This window comes from Rissa tridactyla, chromosome 1 (genome assembly GCF_028500815.1).
Source record: "Rissa tridactyla isolate bRisTri1 chromosome 1, bRisTri1.patW.cur.20221130, whole genome shotgun sequence".
NCBI classification, from domain to species: domain Eukaryota; kingdom Metazoa; phylum Chordata; class Aves; order Charadriiformes; family Laridae; genus Rissa; species Rissa tridactyla.
In genome coordinates this window covers 163,874,040-163,894,503 of record NC_071466.1, presented here as the reverse complement: position 1 = coordinate 163,894,503, position 20,464 = coordinate 163,874,040, and the positions used below count along the sequence as shown (strand labels likewise).

Here is a 20,464-nt window from a genome sequence, read left to right as displayed (position 1 = left end):
TTTTACCAAGAAGACTAGATGAAATGAATCTATTTCTCCATTCCTCTTTCAGACACACCCCTCTCCCATTACTTGTTTGCAATGGAGAGAAACTCCGGCCAAACGTCCGATGCCCACCATTAGCCAGTTTCCTGAACAGGTAGAAGGCATTGACCTTTGTAAACATAATCCCTTATGTTTGTGGAACTCAAAGCAGCATTTCGTATCTCCATCCGAGCGGTGGAGATTAGAATAGATCAGAACGCTCCCCCCGCCACTGCTCCTCCTTCTCCCCCCCCCCCCCCCAGCCCCCAGAAAGATTACATTTGGTTACTTTTGTTAAAAGGTGGGGGTTTTTTGGTTCTTTTCTTGGGAAAATACTTAGCGTTTAATTCCAAGTAAACATTACAGAATTAGCATCAGCAGAGTCATCCTGCTGTTTGTTCTGCTTTCTAGATGAGAAAGGAAAAACACATTCTGCATGTTTTAGACAGGGTGCGGCAGAAATCCAAGAGACGTATGTGTGTAAATCCTACAGGTGCACACGCGTCATTTCAGCTTCCTTCTCTGCAGAAGCACTGCATGCGCTTCACTTTTGAGCACTGGCAGAGATGGAGAGGGTGGCATACGGCAACGGTGGACAGATATTCCTAAGGCCACAGGGAGCAATGCAGGACAGAGAGGACCAGGGAGTGTCAGATAAGAAGGTTTCCAGTACAGAAACCATTTTCTTGATATTTCAAAGGCCAAATTCCAAAAGGCATGGGCTCATATGCACATCCCTGAGACGCACATCCAAGAAAGAAGCAACAGCGACAATGTGACTGGAGAGGGGAGAAAGTAGCAGAGGTTCCCTGACAGCTGTGGGATTGACCCAATGAAGACCTCTTCCCCCACCACCCTCCCAGAGACATTCTGGGAGAGCTGTAAGGCATATACACAAGCAGCATCTACGATCACTCCCTCCGTTCCTACGTTTTATCGGCAGGTGATGGCTTCTGTATATCGTGGACAAGAAAAGACACTGCATTTGAAGTGTCACTGGTAACACGCTGAAATTAATTCAGGGAAGGAAACAGAAAGTTACTCTGCCCTTCATCCCTGGAGCAGCAGCATAAAGTGGCAAGGTTCTTCATATTACTGTCCCCTCTCTGGAACTACACACCATCACCTCCCTTTCCTGATGGCAGGAAAAGACGTGTCCACTTGAAGGATGACATTACCGAAACCTCTATTTAAAAGGCAGGGAAAAGTACACAAAACTGATTCCGATTTGGTGATGTGGTAAAAGAAGCAGCAAGCTCAAAGTACTTCAATCAAGTTTGAAGCTTATCTAAGAGTACAAGTAGAGAGATGTGACCTGTAGCAACACTGGCATTAACTCTTAAGGAAGAGCAGGAGAAGGAAACTGGCATAAAGACAGAGGAGGAGTATGAGTAACTGAATCTCCATCAACTTCTGTTATTTAGGATCCGAGTGTCTGATGGCTTTAATCATAAAAAAAAAAAAAAGTTATCTCCCTCCACACAAGCAAACAATGTGAAAAGAATGAGCGATCTTCCTGTAAAAACCTAATACTTCTATCATGCTTTTAATCTTTAAAGCACTTTACAAACATTTACTAGTTGATCCTCACAAAACCCCTGTGAGGTAGGTAAGTATCATCATCACCCCCGCTTTACAGATGAAAAAACAAAGGCAAAGAAGTTAAATGACTTGCCCAAGGCAAGGGAAGAGTAAGGGCCAATGTTAAAACTCAGGAGTTCCAGGCTTCTGGTCCTGTGCTCAAAACCACTAGTTCAAAACATCTTTTTAGAAAGGAGATAACAGATGTAGATAAAACCCCATCAAGTTCAGAAGAAAAGGTAAGATTTAAAGGGTTACACCAGAAGGGGAAATGTACCACGAGGTATTTTGTGAGCGGGTTTAAACTCCAGATTTTTTTTTTCCTTTTTTTTTTTTTTAAAAGGCAATCTGACAGAGTGGAACCCTGATAAGATCACATCTGCAAGGCAGGCACAGATGCGAGAGTGATCATCAAGTCTATTACTTATTACAGTACTGTGAACGTCAACAAAAATAAAATTGCTGCATGAAAACACTGAATAGGCAGGATAATCTCTCAGTTTATGATATTACATCTAAGATAATGCCAAGGATAACGCAGGTACCATGGTTCACCATGGACAAAGAAAAAAGTCAAGTCAAAGGGTCCCTATGAAGATGATTGAGTGGGCAGTGAGATCTGCATTTTTCTGAGGAGACTGCTCCTGGAAGCTCAGCAGGCTTCGAGGGAACACACGTAATTCACAATGACTGCACTCTGGAGATGTGAGGAAGCGAATGTTTTTTTATGACCATTACGATACCACCTTATAGTAAAAAAGGATCATTTCTTTTAAACAGAGGGCCTTGCCTATGCATCAGTCCACATTCCCTATAATTTCACACACTGCCAACATTAACGCTAAGTCACCGGCAGTAACACCAGACAACAAAGCAGTGGCAGCTGCTGATGTTGAAAAAATGCAGTCCTCATAGTCGCGCTTTGATCAGCACTAGAAAGTACCACCTCCACCATCTCGTCCATAGCTGCGCTGTCACTGTTACGAACTCTGCCAGAAACAGCAGCAAAGAAAATTCTATGGAGAAGGAAGTGTAGACATCAAGGCCCAGCTCTGTTCCAATTCTTCTGGAAGAGCGCAAGGACTGCTGTAATGGAAAACGAGTAGTAAATCCAAAGAAGACAGTGCCTATGGCACTGCGGTTCCTGAGCTTGACAAGGGCCAGAACACAGGAGGCGGTAGATAGTTTCCCAGGTAGAGCTGGTGTCCCATTCACCCTGTCGTCCCTGGGTTAACACTGCACGGCTAGAATTCACAATCCTGCGCAAGGTTTAGAGCTGATTTTGTTTTGCAGTCAACATTAGTTTTCCAAATCTCTGCCCCATTACCTATTGGCCAAATTCTGAAAAAGAGAGGTTCTTATCAACTCCTTTTTATTTCAAAGTCATCACCTCCCCACTTCCCCAAACTATAATGGATATACCATGGACACAGAAACTCCTGAACAGTTTAGCAAAGCTATCTTTGTCCCCTACACCCCCTTTGCAGAATGCATAGTTTACAATTCACTTACAAAATAAAGAAGCAATGCTGACCACATATGGGACCTTTTTTTTGAAAAAAGAACAAACAACCTCTTCTTAAGTTCAGTATCAAAATTCACATTTGCATAATAATACATTTCAAGGCCATTAGAGAGGAATGAGAGCGAAGCAAAGAAAACTGCAGAGTCTCTCCTCTCTTTGTCTTCCTGAATAGAGCTGAGGGATCCCACTGGAGTTTCTTTTCGGGGTGGGAATTACGAAGGGCTACAGCAACAGCTCTTGATCTTGTACACCTCATGTTTTGGGTGGGACGAAGAGGTGAATTATTAGAAAAAAAAAAAACAAATGGAAGGAGACACTGCAGATTCCCATGTTTAGCTACAAACAGCTTCGAAGAAACAAAAAATTACTTCAGATTTTTTTTCCTTTTAAACACTTCTACCTCACCATTTCAAAAGCTCTTTTTTTCTTCTTGTGTAATACCCTGTTCATTTAAATGGCAACGTTAAGTGTGCTGGAAGTTGAAGGGTTGAAAAAAATAAAATTTTCCTGTTTCTTTTATCAGGACATGGACAGAGAGGGTAAAAGTGTGCCTGCACCCACTATTTAACAGAAGCTACAAAACATCATCTTCTCTACATGTATAAATTTGTCTCAAACATCACTGTGTTTCAATTCTCCAGTGCTTACAAAAAATAAAGCCACACGCACTCACACTCATGCACACAAACATAAAGAGAAGCCACATAATACAAACTCAACCTGCAACGGCAGACTAGCCTAAAACTATCAACAGCTTCTGCGCATCACACGACATCCCTTCGCACCCCCCCCGCCCCAGCCCCGATCTCTACCACATATGAATACGTATTGTGCAGTGTAGAGACCAGCCCAAAGACGCTGCTTGTCAAAAGGGACCAGTGGGCTGCAATCTCCGCGTCTGACCTCTTGAAAGAATAAATTGACCATTGTCTCTCCCCTCCAGCCCAAGCGGTCTCCTCAATTAGACAGCCACTATACTCACAAAGGCACATTCATAAATACCACATTTAACTTACTGCTTGTAAAAACAGGAGGAAAACGTTAAGCGCTTACACCCCAACCCATTCCCTACTGACCCAGCAAGAAGTATCACAATAACGTATCACTTGGTGAGACCTTACTCTACCTTTAGAAGGTACATATTAAAGAAGTCTTCCAACACCTCTTTTAATTTTTTTTTTTTTTGCATAAATGAATGCTTTTTATGTTTTTGGCTTACATATTTTGGAATACAGCACACTCACTATAAAGCTCTGTTGTAAGGCTACCCTCTAAAGTAAGGCTGTTCTACCTTGGCTTGCATTTTCACTTCATTTTGCTTCTTCTCCACACGTCCACAAAACAAAACAAAAAACCCCCACACAGCGCCTTATATAGAAAGGGTAAGCCATATCTGGCAGGGAGAGGGAGGGGAAAGAAAGCACATAATATCATAACCATGTCACTAAAATAGCTAGTCTAACGAGCTGTGCAACCTGCTCTTACTGCTCAACAGTAAATGATGAAGAAAATGTTCACTTATGGTTGTGTTTCATCTGAAACAGGAGAAGCTTCCACTTTGTCTCAATTTAAAAAACTAAACAGATTTAAAAAAAACAAAAAGCAAGGAAGTTAGTTCTGTGAATGCAACAACACACACTAATACCCAAGAGGAGGCATTTAGTGCTCAAGGAAACATTTCTTGCTAAGCACTGCCTCCTTGTATTGTGCACCCATGCAAACTTCTCCAGTCTCTTCCCTTCTCCTCTGCCCACCACAGTCAAGAATGTTTGCTGCAAAAATACTTAACGCTGGCTGGCACAATGCATTCTTCCCTTATTTTTTTTTTCTTTTCTCTTTTTTCTTTCTTTTCTCCTGGAGTGCTCTGTATTCATTTACAGAAAAGCCGTCAGAGTCAAGTCAAAAAAATCCCTTTCTCACTACAAAGTTAACAGGAGCCCTAACACTGCTGAATATCACCAGTCCCAACTGTCACGCAACAGGGCGAAATGGCTCTTTGCAGAGGGCACTTGATTTGCTAGAAGCTTGCTTATATAGCACAGGATTCTGGGAGACTTTTAGAGAAAAAACTTTCCTGCATAGCTCGATGAAAAGCAACACGCATGCAAACCGTGGATGCAAACGGACGTTGTCTGCTGCGTGCCACAGATGAAGCTGCATCTATCTTGGCCTGACAATAGTTTTAAAAATAGGCTCCAAACCATCAGGAGCTGTGGCGCTTTTTGTAGCACAGATGAAACCTTAAATCACTTTTCATATAAGGATTAGAAGCTATAGTTACTACATCACAAAGTTTAAAGTCTCACATAACACCACAAAATAGTTACATTTTAAACAGGACCCTGACTCAGTTTTAACAGCAATGTAGACAGACCCTTGAATTCTACTGTAGACAAAGCTCTGCTTGGTGAGTCACTACAAAATGGACCTGTTTCCTATATCTACCGCAGGGGAACTTTGGTAAAATTCAGCAACACTGGTATTTACACTGATGGGACACTTATGCAAAACATTGTGAGGGACATGAACTAGCAAGGCTGCTAAAAACCTCCAGTTAGCCTCCTGTCGTTTAGCCCAACCAACAACTCTCCTCCAGCATAATTTTTGCTTTGTGTTTTAGGCTTGGATGTGAATTCAGGACAACAGGGAAAACCGGCTCTGTCTGCATCGGGAAACTTTACGTATTTCTCCCCATTACTGTCAACACCCTTCTGTCACAGGTGGAAGCCTAGTACTGGAGGTAAAGGAAGAGAGTTTAGGTTTTAGACACCTGTATTTTGATCACTGTGGGAATGACTGATATGATGTAACTAACAGCATCAGTTCCTGACACTGCAAAAGAGTAGAAAATAAACTAGAGAACTAAAACGGTATTTTGTGCAAAATCCATTTAGACGAACCAACAGATTCTGCATATGTTGTTTCAGACTCGGGACCAAAGTTGCACTTCAACAGCATTTGTTTGGTGGTTTTTTTTTTTATAGTTCATTTAAACTTAGTTTTCTTGGCATTACTTTCCTGCCCACAAATACATGCATGCATATTTACAATTAAGAAAGCTGCTTCTGCTAGGGGAACCTTACCTCTTTTGAGAGAAAAAGCTACCTTTTACTCAATCAGGACTCATACCCTGAGATGCTAACCATCCACCACAAAAGCAGCTTTCCAATCCACTTGAGAAACCTAGATACTAAGGTCACATGATTTACAGTGAATGTGATATACGCAACACAGATATTTGCTGCATTGGAAATACAACAGGTCCTCATCTGCTACCTTGTCCCTGATCCAGCTAAGGTTTACTTACACAAAGAGCCCTTACCGGAGGAGTACTCACTTACTTAAGGTCAGTGGGACTAATCCACATGAGGATCACTCCTGATTTCCTGGACCAGACTTGGCCAAATTTGGGTGTCTCAGATACGTAAACAGTACTCCTCTTAAAGTCAACAGGAAAACAACATGCACAAAGTTAGAAGCCTAAGAGGTAAACGAAATGAAGAATGAAGCAAAAAAACCAACCAAACAAAAAAACCTCTTACAGTACTGTTTGGATGCACTACTAAGACACAGTGGAAGATGTGGCAGCATTTTTAATAAGAAAGAATAAAGGGAAAAGTTCTAAGGAATAAATGTTTAGAAATTTCATGGCAAAAAAAAAAAAAGGTCAACTTAAAAGTTCAATTATCATTTAATCTTTGAGGTGGTTATCCCAGCCATTTTGTTGAAAACATCCTGTTTATATTGCGGAGGAAAAACACACTTGGCTTAATATTCTTGCTCATTACACAAGCCACTTAACGTGAAACAAAATAAAAAACTTGTAAGGAAAACCTGACACCCTGTGATTGGAAAAAACCCCAAACCAACAAAAAACCCACTCTCAAGACTGCTGGGCAAGTGTCCAGGTAAAAGCATAGAAACACTGGGAAAAGATGCCAAGTCTTGCAAAGTACATGGTACTAAGACTGCTTTCCAAAATACATGTCAGAAGTCTCAACACAGGTTTCTGAGCTGTACCCCACTTTTTTTTTTTTTTTTGGATTGTTAGACTTTGTTGTCACTGCTAAAATGAAACACTCAAATGGAGCAAAGAATTATTAAACCCACTAAAAAGTGTCAACTTGATACACACTGCAAGGTGGGGTAAGCAAAGTAGCTGGTAACAAATGCATCCATGTTTGGGGTTGGTTTTTTTTTTTTTTGGTAACCAATTAAGCACTGAAGGATTCAAAACCAGGAAAAAACAGGAATGCTGAAACCACCTGTAAAGTATGTATATGTTTAAACCTGGAGAACCAAAACCAATAACAAAATGATAGAGAGCTCTGTTTGTCACTTTAGAAAGTAAAATGTGTTTTTTTAGTGAAAGATACTATGTTTAACTTTTATCTGGAAAGAGAGCCTCATAGTCTATACCAAGTTGTGCTTTCACCAGCCTCTTTTCCCTACCTTCTTTGTCAAGGTGTTTAAACAAGATGCAGCCACTGATTCCCTCCCTGGAAATGTTTTATAAAAGCCCAAAAGTACCCTAACATCAACTCCAATTGACTTTTCGTTGTTATGAACTCAAATGGTAACAGAATATTGACAACATTAAGCAGTGGTCGTCCCCAGAAGATAAGTCTGGTTAGCACAATGCTCAGAAATCACTTCCCATGGTTAGGAGTGCCATAACTAAGCGGTACTAACACCACCACGATTAGCTACGTATAATTTAGAGAGGAACAGAACTGTCAACTGTATTTGGAAAATAGTAAGATTAACGTCACTTAAACAATTTAAGAAAACATCACCAAGAAGACAGTCGCTAAATGTTTGCATGTTTACAGAAAGGAGGAGCAGACTGTTGTACTGCAATAGGTTTGGACCCAGCAAACTGCTCAAGCTCCAGACTGGCAACCCTTCAGCAGTCAGTCACAACCCACTTCCAAGCGAATGACAAGTTTCCGGGCTCTTTTTGACTAAATCCTACAATTTCTTCTCTTTTAGGACACTGCTGATTTGATAAAACACAGCCTCTGGCAAAGCACTCGGAAATCCTCTCGATAAAATAAAATCCCAAACTCCCTAAATAAACCCTCCTTCTACTGGCCTGTGACAGGATTTTTTTTTTTTAAAGCGCATTATTATTATTATTGATGCATTATTTTCAACACACACGTATACACTCAGATGTACACGCAGCACAACACGAAAACACTGGGCAATTGATATGAAAAGGACAGGAATTTGGCATCTGACTTTTTTAAAATAATAAATTATCTCAACTACTGTAACTCATTGCATGACACACTTATGCAGCATGCTCTTTTTCCTTAAGAACGGGTACACCTATTTCCATTAAGTGGCTATACTGCCTCACTTTGCCTCGTCTTCCCTCCCTTCCCCTACTGTAGGGCATGTGGGTGCATGTAAAAAGGCACTAGCGCGGTTTTTGGGGTTTGAGCCTAGCCATTTCAGGCGGAGTTAAGCCCCTGACCCTTAGAGCTGGGAGACAGAAGTTGGCCTTCCCAACACTGAACTCAGAAGTTCAAGACTGTAAGCCCTGACAGCCAGCAGCAATAGGGTGAACAGAAGAGTTTAACGCATATTTCCCTCACGTAAAATAAAACGGAACGACTGGGAGGCGGGGTGGGTGAAGAAAAGCAAGCAGCAAATCTCCAAGTGGGGAAAAAACTGACCAAATAGCCGAAAACAGGAAAGTTGACTTCTAATGTAAATTTTACTGGAGTTTTTCTTATATTGTCTCCTTTTTCTGTACTGAAAAAGGCAGGATAATGAATCTACTTCATTATTGGGTGTTCTGTCAGCACTGGTTTTCTTCAGTACTACTTAAAAGTGGTTTAAAGAAGCACCATCATGTATTTCCTGCTAGTCCTCCTAACTGAAGACTCTCTCAGTTAAACTGTACTGCATTTCAATTAGGTTTTACAGTTTCATTTTGCTTTTAAAAAGGTGCTTGGAAGAATATTTTCAATTAGTTTCAATCAAGAGGGAACAAAGTAATAGATTTCCATTCACGCACTTCTCTTCTCCATGCAACTGCACACATGTCTGCATGAGTAACAAAGCACTATAAATGATAACCCTTCCTTCTCCCACAACTTGTTTAAGATTACAATGAATTTCTGTTGCTGATATTGAGAAGTTTTCTTAACGTATTTTAATTTATACAGTCTTTAAAATTCTTGATCCCCCGCTTGAGAGTAACATTTGGAGATTTTTTCTTTTTCTTTTTTTCTTTTTCTTTTTATTTATTTTTTTTTAGCATTTTTATTTTAAAGTAAAAACTTTCAAACATTTTGAAGATTCAGGAACTTGTAAAAGTTTATCAACAAGAAACAGCCATCTATCTAGGATAAGATAAGGTTAAATAAACCATCTTCAAAAAACTGGCTTCCTACCCTAGAATTCCTGAGAATGCTTGCAAATTTAAAGCAGGAAAATAAAATGTTAAAATAAAAACAAAAACACTGTTAAATGCTCCCAGAGTTAGTCTTCATCTAAAATATATATATGCACTTTTTGGTCTTTTTTTTTTTTGTACGTTTTAATTTTTTTCCCTTTAAGCTTACAATGGAAGAACAATTTAGCTTTTCTTTTTAAATATTTCAAATCCCTCATTATGTCTTGTAAACAAGAGGGGCTCTAGCACCCGGCTTTCACCGTAGTATCGCAATGAACTCAACTAGCCCAAAGTGCAGGAAAAGGGACCTTAGGGCAGGTTGGGAGAGAGAAGCGAGGGTGGAACACAGCAATGAACCAGCGTGTATAGCAAATCATGTGACAGAACGGATACTGGCTTACTTGGGCCAAAGGCGCTTCACTAGGAAGTACTGCTGGCACTGGACTTTTAAGAACCTGCTCTGCGTGTCCGAGAGTGGCTGGTCTTCGAGCAGAGACTATCAGAAACAAAGCTTTATGGATGTGTGCACGTGAGGGGCACTAGCTATCAGGAGCTGGAAGAGAGCATTTTGTTCCTTTGTGCATGGTGGGATGGATGAAGGAGGAGACGTGATAGAAAAGTATTTTCAGAAGGGGCCAGAGTATGCTGCACACTCCAGTTTACTAAACAAATACAAACCTACTCGTACTTTTTGTCACGTAACACTTTGCATACAAATCTACAGGCATGTGTATATGCAGCATTTCCCTCAGTCAGTCTTCCTTGTGACATTGGGTTTACATAGAAAGGGCAAATTAAAAAAAGCCACGTAACTCCCTAGCCCTTCCCTCCCACCCCCAGCACACACACACACACACACGCGCGCGCACACCCACCCCGTCCCCCCTGCGTTACTTGAATCTGCTTTCACTTCTCCCCACCCAACCCATGCTTAGAGTTAAATGTATTAGACATTGTTGTATCCTTCAATGAAAAAACGCTGAAGAAAGAGACTCCCCTATCCTCCCCCCCCAGGTAATAAAGCCCGAGCACTGCTCCTGCTGAGGGCTGGAATGGACAGGCATGTGCTGGTACTGAATGTCGGCACTTTGTTAGACAGTATAACGGCTAGACAACACCACGTGGAAGTCCTAGCACTTACGTAAAAAGTACCGGCATCTCTCTTCCCTCTTCTCCTGGCTCCACCCCCCCACCCCCGAAAGACTTCCTGCTTTATGTGAAGGGATGTTCCTTCAAGTCTGCTACACCTCTTTTCACAACAACAGGTCTTAGAAGTTTTGTTCCCAGCGCACACATGCACGCACACACTGGCTATCACTGTAGATTATAGGTCACCCCTATCCTGCCCAGAGTACTACTACACTGATGCTAAAAAAACCCCAAACCTTTCCTTAAATACAGAAATTAAAAAGCAACAGTACAGAAAAAGTAAAAACAAAAAAACCAAAAAAGGTGCAATACTTTTTTTAAAAAAAGTCTTTGCTAGTTATATACCTCCCTAAGCAAAACCACGTACACAGGAAAAAACACAACACAGAGAAACAAAAGGAAACATCTGAAGTACACACTGGTTTAAGAACATTCATAAGTAAACGTTTCTGTCAGTGATGGTCTGGCGCTGTAATACACCAAGGCCTGGCACAGGTAACGCTCACCATGAAGGACGCAGAAAGGAGTCAGCTGCATGTGCTTTCAGGAGATGAGGCAGGCCGGCCAGCGATTTGCTGACACGATTTAGTTTTTGTCAGTTTTAACGCAAGCAGTATATCAATTAAAAGGCTAATTTGGTTGGGCTGGACTTTCAAGCTTTTGATGCATTTTTCAAGAATAATATGGGTGCCTATTTATAGGTTTGGGGGAGAAAAGAAACACTTTTTTTTATTTTTAAAGGTATTGAAGCTTGTAATAGACTGAATAAAGAACATTTGTCTTAGAAGCACAAAAAAAATGGCAATGTCTTCTTTCCTCCTCTTTTCCCCTAGTTGGAAGAAAAAAAATGGCTTGCATTATATAACAAACATTCTAGGGTTCGCTCGGTACAAAAACCCCACATGCAGACATAAATAAATAAATACACTGCTACTCAAAAGACAACATTGGCTCCCCTCTCACCAAATCCTTTGGATATGGCAGTGTTCTGCTCTACCACAGGGTTAGAACAAGGGCTAGGAAGCAACTATCCACTCAGTATGATCTGCAGACTTGAGATAGCACCCTGCTAAAATGAATTTTAAAAAAATGTACTGACAAATTTTAATCCAGCCCAACTGGATTCTGCTTCAGCCACAGGGACTCCACCATGCCTGTCTTGCTTTCAGAACCAAGACGTGCAGATGGCCAGCCAGCCCGTTGACCATCAGCAATGCAGCGCTTCAAGATTATATATAGAGAGAAAAAAATGCACACACACGAACATGTGCACACACACTCACACAGAAACAAGCACACGTGGGCAGTTACATGTGCCAGAACACACTGGTACTTATCAACCAGCCAATCACGAAGTGTTGGTTTTTTTGTTTTTTTTTTTCTGTTTTGTTTTTTTGTGGGTTTTTAATTTTTTAAAATTTTTTTTTAAATTTTTTTTTTCTTTTAAAGTGAGGCTCCGTCAAGTCTTCCCCTCCCACCCACCCCTTTTTTTTTTTTTTTGAACCCCTCCCCTACCCCAACCCAACATGGTAGACCTAAGGACGGAAACACACCCAGTGCAAACAAAGTTAAAAAGCTATTTTTTCAGTATATATGTTTCTTAGCAACAACTTCCGTATAACATGAAAAAGTGAAAAACTAGAAACTAATTTTTTTAATTTTTTGTGTTTAAATTTAAATGGTATGTGTACTTGCTTCACATTGTCTTTCTAAGTTGGCGTTCATGATTCAAGTATTTCAAGAGTGATATGTTCTCTTTTTGGATTCATATTCCAAACGAAAAAACTGAAGTTATATAAGGGAGGCAACTATGTGCTCAGACAGTCTGTCAATGACCCACCTTTTTTTCTCTCTCCGTTTTCTTTTTTCCTTTTATAAATGTATTTATTGCAAGTTGAAAAAAACGAAAAGGTCAAGTTAGTGCTGCTGCTGTTCCAAAAAAGGTCACGAGGTCAGAGTTGAAAGTTCTAAGTTCAGATAGAATCCGACCCTCCTCCCAGAAGGTCTCCAGGTAGTAAGGGAGCAGGGCTGCCCATTCTGTGTGGATCCTCTACGCTTGGGACCCCCCACAAGCTTGAAGAATAGTTTGGGGGCCCCCACAATGAAGCGCCAGTGAGATCACCCCCACTGCTGCCACCGCTGCCACCACTGCTCCACTGCCCAAGCCCTGTTGACCCACCAAAGAGATTCAAAGCAGGTCCGACTGGATCTGTCTGGTTCTGTCCTGTCTCCAGGGACTGCCAGCCTGCTGTGGGTGCACTTGGGGTTGCTGCAGGTGTAGGGGGCTGAGCTTGTGCCAGAAAGCGACTAACCTCTTCATCTGTGGCAAACTCAGCCAGGATGGTAGTGTTTCCCAACACACACCTAGAAGACAAGATACAGGGAAGGAAAAAAAAAATAACAATTGAAGCCAGAAGGCAAGGGCAAGGGGTTCAGAAGGCATGGCAACACCACTACTAGGTGCCCAAACCAAAGAAGGTATCAGCTTGCCACAATGGAGTGAGCATAGAAAACTTTAGCTGTTCTCAACAGTGAAATTGACTCAAAGCGCAAGAATTTCCATTTTATAAGGGACAGCCCCCCCCCACCCCCCCAACATTCAGTTATTATGCCTGCAACAAAATCTTTCTAAATTTAAGCTAAGGTCCTAACATTAACACCAAGACCAACAGAAGTGCCTATACAGTGTAGCTAAAATGGTAAATGTACATACGCCACCTTTCAAACAAAATAGCAGAAGAGCAAGTTAAAAGCCTGTGAAATTCAGGGTAAGATTAGTATAGTTCAAACGTTTTCGCTGAATGTAAGGGCTTATACAAGCACCCTCCCACACCTCCCCAAGATTTTTGTCTCAAAACCTCTCACATTTTCAAAACATACCAGAGCCACAGTCAGTTCCAAAAAGCTTAGGAACAGGAAACCTAAGATCTGCAGCTTTTCAAGTAAGCTATTTCAGGCGTATCTCAAAACTACATCAGATTCCCACACATTTGGGTTACGCATGTAAGAATGATTTTAATCAGACGCTTTTATAAAATGGCGAAAATTGTACACTAAGGTGCATATGGGTCGTAATTCCATCCTACTTGCACCTTCCTAGTTCTCTATGTGCCAGTTTGCGCCAGCCATTAAAGAAGGCATCTTCGTTTCTCCTCTTCCTCTGCTGATAAAGGAAAGATTCCCTTCCAAACGTGACACCTGAAACTAGTTTCCAAAGCATTTTGTGTTCATGACTAATGGGGTACAGAGAAGAGACACCAGGATTGCTTACATGTGCAGTGCAGTCTGGGCCTTGGCCGCCTCCTGTTTGGTGTTATATCGGATAAGGGCGGTGCCCTGGGTCAGGTTCAGATGGAATGTCAGCAGTGGGCCATGCTGCATGCAGATCGTCCTCAAGGTTGACCCATCGATCTGAGGAAGAACAAACAGGATAAAACAGATGTTTGCAACTATTTCTCCAAATGAACTTCAATCCTAACTTCGTCTCAGTAATTAAAAAATAAATTAAAAGAGAAATGACTCAGAAAGAAACACAAGTGAAAGCAGTGGGAAGTGAGCGAAGTGACAGGATTTATTTTCAAACAGAATCAGTATGCCTTGACTTCTTACGATGACTTTGCTTTATAGAATAATCTGACTTACTGTTCCCGCTCACCTGTAGCTTGAGTCCAGTCTTCCCCACCTCACTGAGTTTCTTAAATTGTCACTATGCTTATGTTGGCAGGTTTTCCAGTAATTATATGTAACTTGTACTTCTCACCTTCTTCAGACATTACGATTTGTACCAAAGGAACCAGAATTTGTTAGTCTTCAGCACTCTGACTTCAGAATTTAGACCAAGCAGTATTTAAAAGTTCTACGTAAAACTGGAAATACCACCTCTATAACGATGGGTTTTTAAAATTTATTTTTCGTGCTTTTTCGTCTTTGTAGTTTATGAAACAGTTAGTTACAGAAACAGTCAGTGATCTTTCTGTGAAACCCAGCAATCTTCACTCCTCCTGAACTCATGTTTTTACAGCAGTTGTTGCCTACATTCCTTCTGCGGCAATAACAGCATCTTACTCACCTCCAGGAACTGCTGTCCTCTGCAAGGTATTCTGTACAGACAGATTCCATTCCTGGTATGCCACAGGAACACGCGCACATGAATGGGATCTGTGTGTGCAGATACTTAAGGAAGTGCTACTTTCTTCCTTCTCCCTTTCCCCCCTATTATACAATACAACCTCAAATGATGGGAAAGGAAGTTGTGCACGGGCACAAATATGGACAAAGTTAAAACAGAAACTTGAAATGAAGACAGTCTCTGAATCCGCCTTAACCTTTACACTTCCTTCTCTCTAGTGAACCGACCCACAACGAATAGAGGATTTGTTGTGGAAGAGACAATTATAATCTGCTTCTTTCTCTTCTCTATTAACTTAAATGCCTCCAAAATACGTTGTTCTTCCATTAAATGATTCCTAAAGCAGTATTAAACTACCTTGCACAAGGGAGACTTAGAGTTGCGCCTCTTCATCACACTGCTGCTGTTTCCTTCACATCAAGCAAAACAATCTTTTCCCTGAAAGGAGCACAGTTTGCCATTTTGGGTGATCTGAAGGAGACCTTAGTTTTTCCTTTCATGTTCATGTTTTCTTAGACTGTAGTAGAAGCATGGTAAATTATCCTGCTGAACAGGGGTCTCTGTCTAGACCTCAGGGTGCTTCTGATAATCCTACAGTCTTTTCCTAAGCCTCGAATACAGACTAATTGGGATTGCTGAAACCAGGATCTCCACAGAATTCATTTTGAATGGAAGCAAGCTCTGAGAACACTTGCAGAAGTAACCTAACTAGACTGTTTTTGGCAGGAGTGCTGGAAACATTCTGTGGTTGCACTATGGAAACACCAGAGTGAAAACTGGCAGCTACACCAGCTTTTTTATTGACAACATCCCAAAGAACAGCCTCTTTTGCAGCAATAAACCATTCCACATTATGGTCATGCAACTTATCCTCACTTCTAAGAAAAATCTTTCTGTTCCAGTACTTTTTTTTTTTTTTTTGAAACTATGTAATGAAAGGTTATGATGGTCATGTAGCAAAAACTGAACATCTTAGATTTAGCTGAAGAGATTACAATAGAAAAACCAATCAGACTGCAGCCCTGTTTAGTAGAAACACATCTTGCGTATGCTGACAAATCTGATTTTGTTAGATTTTATTCAAAGAGAAGCAACTGAAGAATACACATCTCTATCTTGGTAAATCAAACAAGTTCCCAGAGTCAACAACAGAAAATACCTGTGGAGTGAGATTGTGAAGAACCAGCCAGTAGCTAGGACGAACTGAGCCACCATCACTCCAAGCAGATGCTGCAAATTAGAAGACAGAGCAATCAAGACAGGTTTGATACAAAGAAAACCATTTCTCTTTACAGTTAGGTCTTTCAAATCTCAGAGAAAATCAGCATAATCAGCCCTGCTAACACATGAAAGCCTGATCTTCAGTCCTGAAAACACGTATCTCTCCTCATATTTCACATCAAGATTCACTTTTTACTCAACTTTATCTTCGAGGAATTTCCCACCCACAGAAAGCATCTAGCCTTGAAAAGGCCTCATGCAGTAGGTATTCCCTCCTGGCAGCTCCCAGCCCTCTTCACTTATCCCCTGCAGCAGGACCTGGGATTCTACCCCCTACCCCAATTACTGACAGTTAATTTCCATTTCAAGAAGGAACTTTTTTTTTTTATCTTTTACCAGACAACTGCAACTTTTTTTCATCCAAACCATTAGTGCTGTAAAACGTACACTCCTCAGGTCTGATCAATGGTGCTATCAGTTGATTCTTCTCACCAGAGGGAAGCCTTGAGTCCTGTGCCCCCCAGCCCCTGACCGATCGGGATGCTGTGCTGTTCCATGGAGATGATGGTTTGGGGTTGGTCAGGCCAGGAGGCGGGCGGGGCAGCCCTGTAGTGTTCCTTGAGGAAATATGGTTTTTCCACATCTTGTTGGAGAGATGAGTGGGATTGTGTCCTATGGGATCTGGGGACCATGTTGATTTGTAATCACTGAATTTTGCTAGAAGATTAAATAAATTGTACATATTAGAGGAACTTATGAAATTCAGTTAGCCTTTAGCTGTACTATCACTGTAAACCCTTTGACTGCATTTATATTGGAGACAAGCACAAAACAGAGAACCATACAACAGCTAATTTACCATACCAAATAAAACAGAAGCCATGCTACATGTAAGTTCATCTTTGCTTATTTTATGTATCTGCGGACAAAAAAAATAATAATCCCCATTATGATTACATTATGATAATGTAATCGGTTGCAGTATGTTCAATCATTAATAAGATGAACAGCAACTTTTATGTCCACACTACATTTCATTTGAGAATTTCTTACAACTTTGGGCACTACTGACCTTTAATGAAACTGAACCTTCTTCAAGCCATAAGCTTGCAGAGAGCTGAAATGAATATTTACCACTCTTGGTCTACTAAGCTAATGCTACCTCCTAAAGATGTCCTCCCATAAGATCAAAGCTTTCTAATGAATCACAAATTTCATACAGAGTTGACACAACAGTAACATGTAAAGAAGGCCACCCAGGTGTGTGACTGCTGGACGTTTAAACAATCTTGATAGCACCTATTCTTTTTTTTTTACTAGAAAACATTACCAACTGCCTCTTAGGAAAAGCTACGACCAATACTGGATATCCCTAACACATTTCAATAACCCTTTTTATAAAAGTCCAATAAAAGACTAAAAGCAAACACACTCCCCAAAACATCACTATTGGTCACGAATATCTGGAAGCTCTTCCTCAACCAGTTTTCCTTAAGAAGGCAGACTACAAATTCACCCACACGTCCTGACACCAAGGGACATTTATCAAATCAAAAGTCAAAATTGCTGGAGTCATTTTCCCTTGTTCTGTAATGAGAACCAGTGAACACAGACAGGGCAATCTGGGGGAAAAGGCACTTGTGTCATGAATTATCTTAATCATGAATTATCTTGATCAGAACTCATGTGCCTGTGTGTGCAAATATATGTATTAAGCTCTACTCACTAACAAAAGGTAGTAAATTACTAATTTGAAACAAAGGGTAAAAATCCAGGTTTACAATATGCCAGGGTGTCAAAAAACAATACATTTGGGAATCAAGACCATGAAGCTTTCAAGAAAATAAAAGCATGCTTCATTTTACAGTTGGATCAGTATATTTCCACGACAGAGTAACTGTCAATAGCAAGCAGGTTTCAAGCACTGACCTACGAAAGTATATGAAAGTGCCTAAAAAACTGCTTTCACTACACTGTTTTACAGATATGTGAATTCTAAATCCTAAATTCAGATGACCCGCTTTATGGCTGTAAAATGCTCATGTGTAGTTTAACAATACGAGCAGAAGATGTATGTGTGCCAGGCAGTGATCTAGTTTCCTCAATTCAACTATGACTTCAATCATTTTTTATCTCTTGGGTCTTTCTTATGTGCTAGACAAAACTTAAGCACAAGTAAGAAGCTGATACATGCCGTTCCTTTCCCCAGGCTATGAAAGAGAAATCTTTTATGTCATTGGAATGTGGCATACACAGGTATTGCTTCAAACTAAAGTCACCCCACAAACTGGCAGCAGGAACGCTGTTTTTCTCGAGGGCTAAATTCGATTTTCAACACATTTTGTGAAGATGTTGAGAGAACATACAAACACAGCTTTTGTGCAGTAAGATGCAAACCCCATAAAGTTTGGTCCAGATGCAGCTCTCAGCTATGTTTGTCACTTCTGTTATTTACACACAGTTCTTCAGTTTTACGTAGTTGTCAAGACAATGATGTCTCAAAAGAAAACTCTGGCATTTGTAAGAAGTTCAAAATCCAAGTGGTTTGTCTGGAGCAAGTATTTCCAGCATCCTACTCAGACGTGTGTGCAGACACCATTTTTCACAAGAAAGCTTTGGAGATCTTCTTACCAAGGATCTGAGGCAGATATCTAAATTACTATTTACAGACCAACCACTAAAAGCCAGAGGACTAAAAGCCCTCTCTCTCTTCAGGCTTCAGGGAATGGTGAGTGCTATGAAGTGTGAAGCAAAAATGTTCCCTTCATAACGCTCCGGTATTCTAAAGTTAAAATGAGTAAAATCACTCACCTTATTACTCTAATTCCTTAACTAATACATACAGGGGCAGGTAAGTTAAAAAAATTATGACAGTCCCCCAACCCCTTACACATGCCAACAGATTATGCATGTATGTGGCTGGTGGTTGTTTTCCGCCCCGCCCCACTTTTTCATCTGCATTTCACTGCCACCCTGTTCTTTAACTTGCATAACTAAGAATTTTGTATTGGGGTTAGAGGAAGGGCAGAGGATCTTAAGACTATTTTTTAAAGCAACCACAACAGAGTATTTTAGCATCTGGAAGAAACTATGTGATCAGCCACTCACATCTTGACTTCCAAGCTTCCTCAGAAATTACTGAAAGACCAAATATTCGAAATGGAACAAGCATGAGGAACTACGTGAATAAATGGAAAATGCTTTGTCCAAGTAAGTTTTGGAGCCTGCATACCTGAAGTGCTATGAACGTTGGTGAAGGAATTGTCAGAGGCACTGTAGGGCCAGGCACCAGGTGAAGGCAGCGAGGTGTTGAGGGAAGAATTAGACCCTATCAAAGGGAAAAGGAGAGAGAAAGAGAAGAGTAGGCCGATTTTAGAGAGTCTCTGTAATACTGTTAAACCTCAGGAGAGCCACGATTTATACCAATGCCAAGCTTTCACGTGATACACAACCACAGTGCAAAGGCACAAAGGCTTCCTTCTTAGTTAAATGCAATAGACTGTTACCCTGTTACAACACGAACATCAGAATATTCTCAAATATCAGAATGATTTAAATAACTGCATACCAGTTGTTCACTGTTTTACCTGTGGTGTTGTCCCGCAGAAGTTGGTGGTCAGTATCTACAATGGGAGATGTGGCTGTCCCCCCCAGCACACTTCCAGGGGTCACATAGGGGTCAGATTCAGGGTCAATGTTTTGTATACCTTTCCATGGCACTCCTGGTTGGAACTCTGGGACAGGAGGGAAAAAGGAATTAGATGCAAACAGAGCAATGCCATTTACTGCAAGTGACTGTTGAAGATATTTAAGAGGGTAAACGATCGTCTTCTACACTGTTCCTCAGAAAAATCAGACTTGTCTGAATTAAAATCTGTTTCACGTTCTTTTTTCAATATTCCATGGCACTATCTCTAGTGTCTTGTATACAAGTCTATGCTACAAAAAAGATTAGCTGTAAGATTACATTCTGCACACGTATTTTGTGTGTGCAGAAGCCTTTCTCAGGGAAAGGCTACCTACCTTAAGAGTTTGTAAACACAACACTTGATGCTTTACACTGTAGGTACACACACACTTTATACAATTACCCATCAATACTGAGTAATACTAAGGTGAGATGCCTTGTGGTAAAAGCCATGTCTATACTCATTGACCTTCTTCATGCTTCACAATGAGATGGAATATACTTATCGTGCTTTAGTTTCCTTTCAACTATAGCTCCAGGCAGGCCAGATTTTTAAGACAAGAGGATGAGTTATATGAAGTATGAACACACAAAAACTCCAGTAAGAAAGATCAGTAACTTGGTTCCTTCTCTGAGTAGATGTTCAATTAATAAAATGCTGTGGTCAATTTTGGAAGCAGTGGTAAGAAAGTAAAACTGCCAAACACAAAAACAAGTAAAGAAGCTTCAGATACTATG

At 40.7% G+C, this 20,464-nt stretch overlaps 1 protein-coding gene across 24 annotated transcripts in view; it reads right to left on the bottom strand.

Moving 5' to 3' along the window:
• Positions 1 to 12,203: 12,203 nt before the first annotated feature.
• The window catches only part of TNRC6B (trinucleotide repeat containing adaptor 6B), a 134,006-nt gene continuing 125,745 nt past the window's right edge, over positions 12,204 to 20,464 (bottom strand). For 18 of the 24 annotated variants that reach the window (XM_054219576.1, XM_054219589.1, XM_054219604.1 and 15 more), the window contains 6 exons: positions 19,626 to 19,772; positions 19,271 to 19,366; positions 16,435 to 16,755; positions 15,977 to 16,047; positions 13,960 to 14,099; positions 12,204 to 13,052 (listed from right to left, as the gene is read on the bottom strand). In XM_054219576.1, coding sequence (XP_054075551.1) covers positions 12,662 to 13,052; positions 13,960 to 14,099; positions 15,977 to 16,047; positions 16,435 to 16,755; positions 19,271 to 19,366; positions 19,626 to 19,772 — 1,166 coding nt within the window. In that variant the 3' untranslated portion in view covers positions 12,204 to 12,661. Of the gene's footprint in view, positions 13,053 to 13,959; positions 14,100 to 15,976; positions 16,048 to 16,434; positions 16,756 to 16,792; positions 18,677 to 19,270; positions 19,367 to 19,625; positions 19,773 to 20,464 lie in introns of those variants that run through there. The other 6 variants (XM_054219696.1, XM_054219531.1, XM_054219623.1 and 3 more) reach the window with 3 other exon arrangements.